At 34.7% G+C, this 12,583-nt stretch overlaps 2 protein-coding genes across 4 annotated transcripts; both read right to left on the bottom strand.

The window, feature by feature from the left end:
* Window positions 1-1,465: 1,465 nt before the first annotated feature.
* LOC142505921 (uncharacterized) lies at window positions 1,466-4,551 on the bottom strand. Of its 2 annotated transcripts, XM_075619065.1 has the most exons (7): window positions 4,126-4,250; window positions 3,809-3,885; window positions 3,423-3,516; window positions 2,367-2,485; window positions 2,157-2,264; window positions 1,864-1,962; window positions 1,466-1,780 (listed from the first exon to the last, which is right to left on the bottom strand). In XM_075619065.1, exons 2-7 carry the CDS (start codon window positions 3,872-3,874, stop codon window positions 1,724-1,726), a joined length of 543 nt encoding a protein of 180 aa, XP_075475180.1. In that variant the 5' UTR covers window positions 3,875-3,885; window positions 4,126-4,250; the 3' UTR covers window positions 1,466-1,723. The 2 variants fall into 2 exon arrangements, with proteins under 2 accessions (XP_075475180.1, XP_075475179.1); XM_075619064.1 differs by lacking the exon at window positions 3,809-3,885 and having other exon boundaries at window positions 4,126-4,551.
* Window positions 4,552-6,005: 1,454 nt separating this feature from the next.
* LOC142505650 (20 kDa chaperonin, chloroplastic-like) lies at window positions 6,006-8,655 on the bottom strand. Of its 2 annotated transcripts, none has more exons than XM_075618720.1 (6): window positions 8,492-8,655; window positions 8,194-8,402; window positions 7,399-7,578; window positions 7,174-7,329; window positions 6,516-6,593; window positions 6,006-6,353 (listed from the first exon to the last, which is right to left on the bottom strand). In XM_075618720.1, the coding sequence occupies exons 2-6, from the start codon at window positions 8,377-8,379 to the stop codon at window positions 6,180-6,182; spliced, it is 774 nt and encodes a 257-aa protein (XP_075474835.1). In that variant the 5' UTR covers window positions 8,380-8,402; window positions 8,492-8,655; the 3' UTR covers window positions 6,006-6,179. The 2 variants fall into 2 exon arrangements, with proteins under 2 accessions (XP_075474835.1, XP_075474836.1); XM_075618721.1 differs by having other exon boundaries at window positions 8,194-8,382; window positions 8,492-8,630.
* Window positions 8,656-12,583: the final 3,928 nt, after the last annotated feature.

Below are 12,583 nucleotides of genomic sequence, written 5' to 3'. Positions count from 1 at the left end.
TTTTAAAAAATATATAATTACACTAAAAAATTTATAGTTATATTATTGTTTGCGATGACTACTAATTAATATGATTTATAATAAATTGACAATGTCTCTCTCACATTAGCTTAGGTAGAGTTGGCAGCCACATATGCAGGCTAGGATAAATTATTTTTTGAAACAAATAGATCTAATTTTTCTTAAACAATATTATTATTTCATAGTATGTACGGTATACGTCGAGTTACAATTTGTGGATCTACATTTCATTAATTGCGCTTTCGGATAGGACACGTGGAGGGTGGTGGATCTAGATGTTTTTTATTTGCAGGGGAGAAAATTAAAATTTCAAAATAATCCATTATTATGAAATTAAAAAAATATCAAATAATAGCATTTAATATTTATCCACAAAATAATAGTAATAATAACAATATTTACCATATTTGAAAATTATTAAAAAAATATATGAAAAGAAAATTAAGAATAAGTAAATTTTTATTTATTTTTTATCTTTGCTTTTTTCATTTTTACTTCTGTATTGTTAAAAACAAGTTTTAATCATGCATCTTTCATTCTTTAGCTGTTTGATAATTTATTTTACAATTTTAGTCATTTTTGCATAAAAATACTTACAATACACATGCGACACATTTCTAAAAGTACTGAGAGATTACCATTTGATTTACCAAAGAAAAATTAGTAGTAGGTTATCAAATCAAATATTCAGGTATCAAAAATAATTTAACACCACATCAATGTCACATCAACGGCACGTGAAAAATGAATTAAAATTACAAAAAAAAATATAACAAATTAAAACTGAAATTTTGAAAAAAAAATAAAAACAAAAACAAAACTACAAAGAAATAGTCATGACCAAATTTGCAATGTTCCCAATAAATACCGAGGCAAAAATGCAGAGAATATAATCTTTACTTGCTATATTTATTCATATGCATGGTAACAATTTCAATAAGCATTACACCAATTAAAGTCTAGAAGAGAGATATTTAATAATATAATCCAGATTTGGCACAAATTGAAAGCAAAACAAACCATCCAATCTAGGCAAGGCTACCATGAGGTAATTAACAAGCCTTCATAAATTTAAAACAAAAAAATGTTCAATTTTTAATAAATTTGCTATGGCCGGATATTTTGTGTTCTATTATCAACAATTAACATTAGGATTTATGTTATGGATTGAGCCCCGACGATAATTATTGCTTGGATTTCGAAACAATGGTATTTATATTGGAGTAGGTATCTTGTGAGACGATCTCACGAATCTTTATTTGTGAGACGGATCAACCCTACCGATATTAACAATAACAAATAATACTCTTAGCATAAAAACTAATATTTTTTCATGAATGTCCCAAATAAGAGATCCATCTCACAAAGTACGACCCGTGAGACCGTCTCATGCAAGTTTTTGCCTTTATTATTGAGGCTAAAATATTTTCAAAATATTTTGAACTAGATTCAAACATAATTATTTACGCAATAACTTGCAATATACTGGTGAACTATGAAATATACATTATAACAATTCTTGAATACTTTTAAAACTCAAACAAGCTCCCAAGCTCGAGTCAACTTCGAGATGTTGCTCGATTGAATGCGAATGGGCATGCAAGAGTCTACCAACCCCCATTCAGTCGGTTTTTGAGCCTGGGTTCAAGCAGAAGTACCCACATACGAGTAAGAATTTGAAAAAGAAAAACACGGGCCATGCTTAATCTGCTGATGCTGGTGCTTGAAGGTTCTGCTCTTCAATCAAAGCTTGAACTCTCTACGAGAAATTCTAAATTACTGGCATGTGATAGAGAAAAAAAAAATCCAACAAAACATGCACCTTTTGTAATCCCAACTAACCTTTACTGAACTGCTAACTTCCTCCAGTTTTTGCAAAATTGTCGTATCACCAAGCTGAGAAAAATAATCAAACCCCGGTGATTTTGTAGGTGGGGACATCTGCAAAATGCAATGTAAATTTTAGAAAAAGATGTATGCGATTATGGAGGAAGGCTTGCCAGGATGAGAGAAATGTAAGTGATAATGCAGCGAACTTGTCTAGTGATCAGAGTTAACTGATTTTGCAAAGCTGATGCTGATGCAAATTCAAATTAGTTGCCAGTGAAGTTCGTTATATAAGGATTTCGGCGTACCAAAGCAACCGACGAATGACCAATTCTTGGAGTTGAAACTTCTTCAATGGCGGAAGCTTGTCTGGAGAAAAATTCGTCTCTCATGTTAGATAATTGTGAGAGAACAACCTGGAGGAGGTAAAGCCAGAAAGGATGTAGAAAAAGTTACTTAACTTTAGACAAGGTCAAGCAAGTAATTCTCAGTGAGGATGATTCGACTATAACTAATACCTTTCTGAAAGCAACAGGATTGGGAACACCTTGGATTTTAACATCATCACTTGCAGGCCTCCGCACTCCGGCGCTCTCTATTCTGACCGAGTATACGCCAAACAGGGACTGAAGGTACCCTGATAAAGTACAGAGTTTGTAACTTAAACACGATGAGAGCAAGGGCTTTCCAGCTGGCTCAGGAAAACGCAAGGCAATTTCTCCCTTAGAAACATTTCATAATACAGCATAAACGTTGGGAAAACTTCATAAAGGACCAAGTTGTAAACTTACATATCATTTGCTTTTCAAAATTAAGGTTTGGTTCAAGAATGATACACCTATCAACTGGAGTGGATTGCTCTGGCTACAACTTTAAATACAATCCCAAAGAGACACCAAGGCAATGTTTGTGTTTCCAAGAAATATATTCATTATTTTGGAAACATATTCCAACATATCACACCCACCTGATTAAAACTCTTTCTGAAAAATACACCTCTCCCACGTTTTTATTCCATCCATGATCATTATTTTAAATTCTAACTTTCCACCGCTTTAAAAAGAAATTTTTATTGTATTATATTCTATCTCAAGACACTTTACATTGCAATAAAAGAAACTGGTATGCTATTAAATAACTAAATACACAAGACAATTTGACATGACATAATGTACACATGATAAACTACCTCTTTCACGAAATATGACCAACATATATCAGTGCATCACATTTTTCAGTCTCGCTTACAGTATATTTCCAAAATTTACAGGAACACCAGAAATACATCCAAACATTACCCAAGTGTCAAAACCGTTGAGTGGTGTTAGACTGTTATGTCAAACTTCAATTAGCTTCACAAGAAATGAAGTCAAAACAATAACGCTCAATCTATTCACATCAAAAGGTTAAAGGCAATTTGTGATTTTCACCGGTTGTGATGAAAAAGCCAAATCAATGGAATCACAGCATCTTTGATCGACCAATTTAAATGCATTTTCAAGACAAACAGTAATTATGGGAAAAACTCCTTTACTTGTCCAAAAAAAGGAAATAAATGTACAGGCAAGATTTACCCTGTTCAATTACAACATCTGCCACAGAATGCAGTAGGACGTACTTCTCTTTCTCCAAAAACCCAAAACATGGAAATGCCACTGGCTTCCTTACCTGAGTCACAGTACGTAATGAAAAATAGAACCACAAAAATAAAGCAATGTTATGAATCATGTAAAACTATGAGGGCTGCTGGTTGATAAATCTTATTCCCTCCTATTTTCTTTTACACACGCATTCAATAAACAACCAAAAGCTGAGTGCCTTATGGCCCTTGTCAGAATCTTGAATAATTTTCAGTCAAATGAAACGAGTAAAGCAATCCAAAGTAAATAAGCATAATAGTGTAGCAGGAGACATAAGGTGGCAAGATGTTTCTCAAACGAAAATATGAGAATGTAGTTACTTTCAAAGATAGATTTCCCCTCAAAGTGTATCCAACCGACCTCATATTCCATCGCCAAATTGACATCGATACCAGGCCTACAGCATCAATAAGATCGACTTTGCTTAAACCAGACGAGCTACTTGAGTACCATTGTCCTAATGATGTATGATTGCAAATGAAATTTATGCTCTCACGCATGTTCTAGTGTATCATTCAGTATATCCAAACTCAGAGACAAATTAGCATAAAAAAATTACACCATTCCTAAAGCTACCATACATGCAACGCAATCAAGTTCAAAACTTCAGAAAGAACAAAGAATGATAGCGAATTACTTTATAAACAATGGCATTGGGAGTGACATAGAGTTTCCTGGAGCGGATATCTCTACGTAAAATGTACCTCCGCAGGGGCAAATAAATGAGCATAAAAAAGCCAAAGCCCCAAGCAATTACCAACAGCAACGAGTACAAAACCCAGTAAGCCGTCTGGTAATTCACGAAATTCTCCTCGGATTCTTCAAAAGACGCCGCGTAAAGAACCGGATCCTGGTCATCAATGTCGGTATCCGCCTCGTGCAGTAACAAACCCCGCTCCAGACGGTCGATTTCAGCCACCCCATCTCCCGATTCCATGGGAAAAAAAGCAGGCAATTTGTAAAGTTTACCCCGAATGTGAGTTAATCTGAGGATTTGCTCAGCCGATTGAACGGAACGGGTAGAGTGTAAATATGTCTCTGGTACCGTTTGAAAAGAGTATCGATGTAATAATGAATAAAGTACGGATAACATATGATAAAATATAAATGTATGGGTTTTCAAGGAGTAACTGATTTGATCCGTCCTGTTATAAAACTAAAAGAATCGGTTTTTTGTGAGACCGTCTCATGAATTTTTATATGTGAGATGAGTCAATTTTATCGATATTAACAATAAAAGTAGTACTCTTAGGGTGCGTTTGGTTGGAGTGATTAGGTGGGTTTATGATTATAAACCCACCTAATCTAATGTTTGATACGATTTTTATTTAACCAACTCAATCCATATTATAATGATTAGGTTGTATTAGGTGTGATTAAATAATATCTCCTTCCCTTCTAGGATTATTTATCTTTCCTCTTATCTGTACCCTCTTTCCAACTTTACTCTTTCTCTTTCACCAACGCCGGACCACCTCCGCCGCGGGACCACCGTCGGGCCACTGCCGGACCGTCGTCGGACTGTTGCCGGACCGCTGCCGGACCACCTCCCGCCGCCGACTGCCGTGGGAATGCTTCCCGCCGCAGGCCGCCGTCGGTCGTCGGACCACCTCCTTTGCCGGGCCTTCGCCGGAGTAAAGAAGAAAAAATAAAGAAAAGGGCAATTTTGTCATTTCGTCATAAAATTCAAAATTATCTCATACTTAAAAATCGTACCAAGCATAATATTATTTTACATCATATATTATATTTCTATCACAATCGTTTTTTTATCATTTACATACTAATTATTAGTTTATTTTATACTCCTACCAAACGCAGTCTTAATATAAAAAGTAATACTTTTTCATGGATGATTCAAATAAGAAATCTGTGTTACAAAAAACAACCCATAAGACCGTCTCACACAAGTTTTTGCCAAACTAAAAATCAAAAAATAATTCTATTATACGACGATTTTATAAAATAGATCGATCATATTTAAAAAAATAATATTTATTCATAGATAAAATTAAAATACGAGATTTATCAAACATAATTAACTCTTGAGATTATCTACCTTTGACTTGTTATTGTCATGTAAGTTTAAATGTTTGTACAACATCATAATAATTTAAATAATAATAAGTGATTTAAATGATACTTTTTAAAAGAAAAAGAAAAATAAATGTTAGAAAATGGATATCCAAATTGTCGGTGTTATTCTAAAATGATTTGGCCTAATTCAAGTTACATTTTTGGTCTAAATCGTATGATCTTGTCTTCAGAAAGGCTTGATTCAAGGACAATCTTCTACTTCAACATTGTTGCTTATACCAATAATTGACTGTCACATATGTCAAATTTCAACTAATTTTGTAACAACATAATTCAAGTCAATCTCTTAATATGACAATAAGAAATGGTGTCCCAAATAACATCATTTTACACACGTAATGCAAAGAAAATGCTACGAGGATGCTCAAATCTTATTAGCTCAATCATGAAACATTGAAAACAAGATACACGACAAGACCCTGGAAGCAAGAAACGAGCAACTCTTTGTAAACCAACAAAATTTATGCCAAAAATCTGAGGACTGTTACATTTCATAGAACCATAAAAAGCCGTGTTCGGCTCTAAATTACAAGAGTGTCTAGTTTCATCATTTGCGGGAATACTAAAGGGCTGAACGAAAGACAGGATGGGAACTCAGGAAAGGACAGCCATTACATCGGATGCACGCAGTGCTATGTAATCGGAACCATCACTACCTCTGAAATCGTTGCCTGCATATTTTGAGTACATAACTGTATTTCCTGGGGCAACTGACAATGACTTCCTATCACCATCTTCATCGAGTCGGCCAGGCCCAACTGCTACAACCTGTAATTTAAGAATAGAAACAGTAAAGTTTGTGTGCCAATATGCTAAACTTCCGGCCCATGTTATTCATCGGTGGAAGCACATCAAGGAACAAGGAACTTCACCGACATTGAGTGTCATGAGGCATTCATATTAAGGATAAGTTCAATAACAGCCACTCACTGTGCCAATTGAAGGCTTCTCCTTGCTCGCATCGGTTAAGAACAATCCACCAGCAGTTTTCTCTTCTACCTCAGCCACCTAGAAATAAATAAATGTTCAGTGAGTATCATAAAAGTACAGCACACTGAAATCGAGGTGCTGGACTTGCTTTTACCCAAGATTAAAGATTACGATGTTATGTGAAATGACATGTAATTTCATCCTCTCGCTACTAGGGATGCTTTGGATTATGTTAATAATCCAGGAAAAATCTGGCATTTTATCAAGTACATTTTTAAGCAGGGCGGAAAACAATTAACCACGTTTTTGCCGTATGAAGGTGACCATCTATCTATTCTTATTATATATCATACAAGGACCATGTTGGTCTCTTGATAGACCATTGCTTAAATTTACTGAAGTGGCTATACTATTTCAATCAGCAACATTTTTAATCAGTAACATGAAATTCGAGTTTGAATCTTTTTAGAATATCATTATTTGAATTTACAAAAATGATAAAATTGTTGATTAGAAAAATTTTCAAATTTAAAATACACGAAGTGTCGGTGGAATAATTGATAATAAACACACACTGTGTGTGTTACAGCCTACAATGCTAGTATAAAAATTATAAATGGATTACAAGTAGAAATAGGGAGCTGGATGAATAACCAACCTTTATGAGAACTCTGTCATTCAAGGGCTTCAAATCCTTTATATCATCAGTATCAAGAGTACCAACAATATCATCCTCCTTCAGAATGAGATGATTTGAACCATCAAACTCCACTTCTGTACCCGCATACTTTGAGTAAACCACTTGGGTACCAGTCTGAACACGGGTATCAATCGTGAGCATTTACCGTTAAAAATATAAACGACTAATAAGGTCGGATCATACCTTCAAACTAATCTCCACCTTATTTTTTCCAATCGTACGACCCTCTCCAACAGCAACCACCTCACCCCCTTGAGGTTTTGATAGTGCAGTGCTTGGCAACAGGATACCACCTGAAGTTTTTTCCTCAGCTGCCTTAATTTTTACCAACACTCTGTCACCCAAAGGTTTGAGTGATGTATACTGAAGAGTTGGGAACATAAAGATTAGTCAGCAGTAGCATTGCATTAACAATAAACAAGAGCACACCAATACACTTTGGATTAACAATAAACAAGAGCACACCGATACACTTTGGTCCCGCTCGATCAACCTAGAACTTATTGTGCATATCAAAATCAGTGCGTTGCCGAATTTTAGAGCTCTAAATAATCTACGTTCAAGTTCAGTTTGCACCACCTAATAAAGACACAGTAAGGTGAATGAACAGTATGTGAAACTACAGAGATGGAACACAGAATCAAGAAAGATCAATGGCAATTCTCGATCAACCAACCCAAAGAAAAGTTTTCTTCTCACCACAAAAAACATAGTCAATAAGGAAACCATTCGCTAGATTTTAATCAAAACCATCCAATTCAGTCCTGCACACCACATAGATTATACAATATCCAGCTATCTTACGACCAATAGTATAATTTATGAAACAGCATTCTAGAGCATTAACATAAAAAAAAAAAAAACTACGTAAACTTAGAATCAATGAAAACATGATAAGAAATTCAACAAAATAAAAGCATCAAGAGCATAAAAGGAGTGGACTACAAAGGAACACGTAAACAAACTCGAAGAGTATACCTTCGGCGCAACAGTTGTAGCAGCCTTAACAACAAGACCACGGAACGACCTTCGGGCCTTGCCGTTCAGCTTCAAAGGTGAAAAAGAAGACACTTTAACTGCATTTGAACCCCTCAGACCTTCAAACGAGGTAAACCCTTTTGCTGAAATCGAAGATGCAGCGGAAGTCAGCTGGATAGTGGCCATTTCCTGCTCTCAAAGCGAAAAATCTGAAGAAAATTAAAAAAAAAAGACCATCAAATCAAGAACCCAGAAAGTTCTAACAACAGTTAATTTGGGGAAAAAAAGCAGATAATACCGAGTAGGAAATAGTATTGCAGAGTGAAGAGAAGAGAGTCTTCTGGGAGGTGAGCTCGTGAATTACAATGTACAATTTGTTGGAAAGAGGATGACAAAACCCTAGGAGATAAAGGTTTTCGATGGAGGGGGTGCAATGCAATTTCGTAGAGGTTTCTAGAAATATATATTTATGAATTGCTCTGTAGCTCACTCATCTATTTTGCACCACCAATAATGAATATCGACCCCTTAATATATCATAAAATATTAAATATGATATATGCATATATATATTTATATAATAAATTTTTTTTATATAAAATGTAGATTTTTTAAAAACATTATTTTCAGTTAATGACAAAATAAGAAACCTATTCCTATTTTTTTATTAAAAAAATAGACATATATTTTTTTAAAAAATAAAACAAAAACAAAGTTTCTGTTAAATCAGATCATGAAACAAGACATTATAAATAAAAACAGGAGTGTTGTATCGCATTGACGAACATAGAATTTACTGCTTTAGTAAGTATATGAACCACCACATTCGTTTGACGTCTAACAAAGTGAATTTAATGAGTAACTTCTTCTGAGATAAGAGAACAATATTCAATAATGATTGATCCAAACTTAACGTGATTCATCAGAACGAAGAAACATCATCAACCCTGGATTTAGAATCTATTTCAAATATGATATCCTGCAAATCTAATGAGACAACCCCAGTTAGAGCATCAATCAACACATAATGAAGATGACAACATAAATATTGCATTTCATATAGCCATATGGTGGTCGTTGCCATCTAAGGACATCATCAAGTGCATGTGAAAACTTGTCATTTCGTGATTTCCATGTATTCCATAGAGTCTAAGACGTAGTACATTACCTGAAGAAGACATTAACGTTCCAAACAACAAAAGAACCATTGTAAGAAATAAATCATGTTATTTGTGCAATCATTCACAAAGTGCAACAAATTTGTCAAACTCCAACAAGTCTGTGGATAGGGACAATCAATAGAAAGATGCAATCTCACTCCCTGAACCACATAGAACACGAAGAGAAGGTACATCAAAACATGATGGTAAAATGAATGTTGATGCTATCCAAGTGAATGGGGTATGAGGTATGTGGGCAATCAACCGGATGATGAGTATATTTTTGTGTTTAGGAAATATGAGTAAGGATAATGGCTTCAGCTAAAACCTGCAAACAAGGAAAAGAACTCGTGAATGGGCGCCGGAGGGGTGTCCGGCGTGGCCACTCCGATGCTTAAGTCAGCAGGTTGAAGACGAAGAAAACAAGCGATAAATGTGAAAATATATGTGAGTGCTTGAGAGTTCAAAATTTCAGAATCTGTAAATGAGAAATGTACCTGCTATTTATAAGAGGATATCTCATCATTACCTTGTTTTCAGTGCTCATCTGGTAAGTATGGTAGGACGGCTGCCCATACCCTGTACTTATGATGGCTTCTCTCATACGCCAAACACATGTTGTTCTGACAGATAAGATAGTCCATACCGATACATTCGAGTGTGATGCGCTTATCGAGGAAGCTCGGGTTGAAAGTTTCCGGGCTCTTAATTTCCCGGGGAGAGAATGTCTCGGGCATCTCCATGCCCAGCTGCTGAGGAAAGTATGCATATTGACTATGGTTTGGGCTATGTAATTAATGTATCGGGTCATCCATGACCCGGGTCCTTATGGGGGTTTCAAATGTCTTCCATTAGAAGCCTATAACCAGACTTGACTGTGTAGCATCCATTTCGGCTTAAGTGCCATACATGTATATCCTCCGAGGAAACTGATGACAAATGAATACACGTGATTTCATCAATATATGTAGGCTGAAATATGACATTCAACAATGTGAAATTCCACTGCCGCAGGTCTGGGTCAATCAAATTATGAACCGTCAAAGATTGTTTCTTATCTTCAAGTGACATCTATGTATAGAAGTTGTTAGGATAAGTGATGTGTTTAGAGGAGGGGGTGAATAAACACTCTTAAAAAATTCCTTTAACTTTAAACCCTTCTCAACAGTTTTTGGACTATTAAGAATTATTCTTGAACAACTAGCTTTATTGTACCACTTTAAAATAAAATAAGTGCAGAAATTATCTGATTTGGCTAGTGATAAATAAAAACTGTTGAAAATTTCAACAAAAAACGGTCTGAAAACCATAATATATAAGAATGTAGAATGCATAAGTAAATTACTCAATATTTTTATGGAAGTTCGGAGATAAAACTCCTATGCCACCCATTCTTTCACTTATGAAAGGTTTCCACTAAAAGACTTTAATTTTACAACGTCTTGTAATAGCTCGCTTCAGTTAGGAATTATCAAACTGCCTAAACTGAAACTCTTAGTAATCACTTTACAAGACCTTGATATTTAAGAACTTTCGGTTCACCAGACAATACAACAGATAACAATGACATAGCAATCAACTTTGTAACTGTTTGATTTGGTTGAATTAAACATATTTATCTTTTAAGATCTGATATATTCTAATAAGCGTGTACTTTAGTTGAGCAGTCTGAAATGATGACTCTTAAGTGTGCTAAAAAAATCTTGGAAATATGATGGCTCTTGATTTCTTGAAAGTTTTAGCGATTTTAAATTAGTTTCGATAGTGTTCCCTTTGAAATGTAATGCATATTTATATTAGAGTGTTCAACGGTCGAAATTTCTTTCCAACGATCTTCTGCACAGTTTCTCGTTATTATGGGCATTCATCGTACTTATCAATAAATTCTCATAAATACTCTCTCGACTTTAAGTCCATGCTTTTGGTAGAGCTAACACACCATATCCGAATAGAGTAGTTTTCTGTCATTTCCAAAGTTGGTAGGATACTGTATAATCTTTTTATATTGAGTTTTTTAATGAACGGCTTGAAATGCAACATCCTTTTGGAAGTCCTCAATCTTGACCTTTATGTAGTGAGGTTGGAAGACAACGGTTTGAACTCATGAACTAAATTTAATACTTTGAACCGGTCATTTATCATTAGATTTCTTGCAGCTGGAGTTCAATAAATTACAGCGGTTGGATTTCTAGACAGCTTGAACTCCTTAATGGCTTGAAAATGAAAGATTTTATCCAGCGGTCTAAAAACATGTTTTACAATAAAGTGAGCGGGTCGGTCCTGAAACAGTTTGATATTGTTTATTTTGTCAATCATGAAAACTTAAGAGTAATAAAAAATATTCCAACAATTTTCAATTTTTTTGTGATGACAAAACTAATTTACAAAGTATACAATCAGTTACGGAAATATATAAGATTAGAAAATCTAAAAACATAATGTATTTCATTGAGATAATGAAATGACAATGTTACAAGTGCATAAATTTCAAAACCTATTACACCTTCAAAACAAAATCTTATCTTCTACTACTTGAATCACTGCCACTGCCACCTTTTCTTCTTATTTTTTCTTCTTCTGACCGCCTCTTATCTTCTTCAAATTTAGCCATTTCAGCATGTCTTTTCTACTCTTCACACTTTTTGTAGTCTTCTACTTCCCCTTTTCGGCATCACCTATTTGTATATACTCTAAAATTTCTTGCAATTGGCTGTCAATAGTGGTTTGAATACAATCTACTCAGGTCTCTACCTCTTGTTGGGATCTGGTAATTTGACCCAACAAGCAAGTAATATTCATGTCTTGAAATTTCATCACCAACCCCAAAACATGTCTTATTCATCCTTGTCTACTTGATTTTTGTTCTTATATCATATCAAATCAAACCAATGGCACTGAAAATCATCTTATTTTACATGGCTAACTGATTAGTTCCCTAAGTTATGTCCTCTAAGGGGGCGAGGTCATAGTATCGGTTATTATATCACACTGGATCAGGGCCAAATCAAATCAAATGTCATAATTTCCTTACCATTTCAAATATGAATTATAACAGTGCCTTCAAAAATATTTTTCTCAAACATGCTTTCAAATATCATTTAGCAAATTGAAAAAATAATATATGCCGCTCGAATTTCAAGAAACATACATAATTTATTTCAGCGTTTGACAAACTGAAGGACAAAAGCTCGAACCAACTGATTATATAATAACTGAACGCGTGAAGCCGC

This window comes from Primulina tabacum, chromosome 10, assembly GCF_025594145.1.
Source record: "Primulina tabacum isolate GXHZ01 chromosome 10, ASM2559414v2, whole genome shotgun sequence".
Classification (NCBI taxonomy): domain Eukaryota; kingdom Viridiplantae; phylum Streptophyta; class Magnoliopsida; order Lamiales; family Gesneriaceae; genus Primulina; species Primulina tabacum.
Note: the sequence above shows the minus strand (reverse complement) of the source record. Positions and strands in the feature narration are given on the sequence as shown.

Bases quoted from the DNA above. Each gene is read 5' to 3' on its own strand.
- LOC142505921 (XM_075619064.1), bottom strand. From the start codon at position 4,425: ATGGAATCGGGAGATGGGGTGGCTGAAATCGACCGTCTGGAGCGGGGT. The intron at 3,517-4,125 runs GTAATTCGCTAT...ACTGTGACTCAG, and splicing joins CCAATGCCATTGTTTATAAA to GTAAGGAAGCCAGTGGCATT. The intron at 2,265-2,366 runs GTATTAGTTATA...TACCTCCTCCAG, and splicing joins ATCCTGTTGCTTTCAGAAAG to GTTGTTCTCTCACAATTATC.
- LOC142505650 (XM_075618720.1), bottom strand. From the start codon at position 8,379: ATGGCCACTATCCAGCTGACTTCCGCTGCATCTTCGATTTCAGCAAAA. The intron at 7,579-8,193 runs GTATACTCTTCG...CCAACTCTTCAG, and splicing joins CTACAACTGTTGCGCCGAAG to TATACATCACTCAAACCTTT. The intron at 6,354-6,515 runs GTGAGTGGCTGT...CTTAAATTACAG, and splicing joins AGAAGCCTTCAATTGGCACA to GTTGTAGCAGTTGGGCCTGG.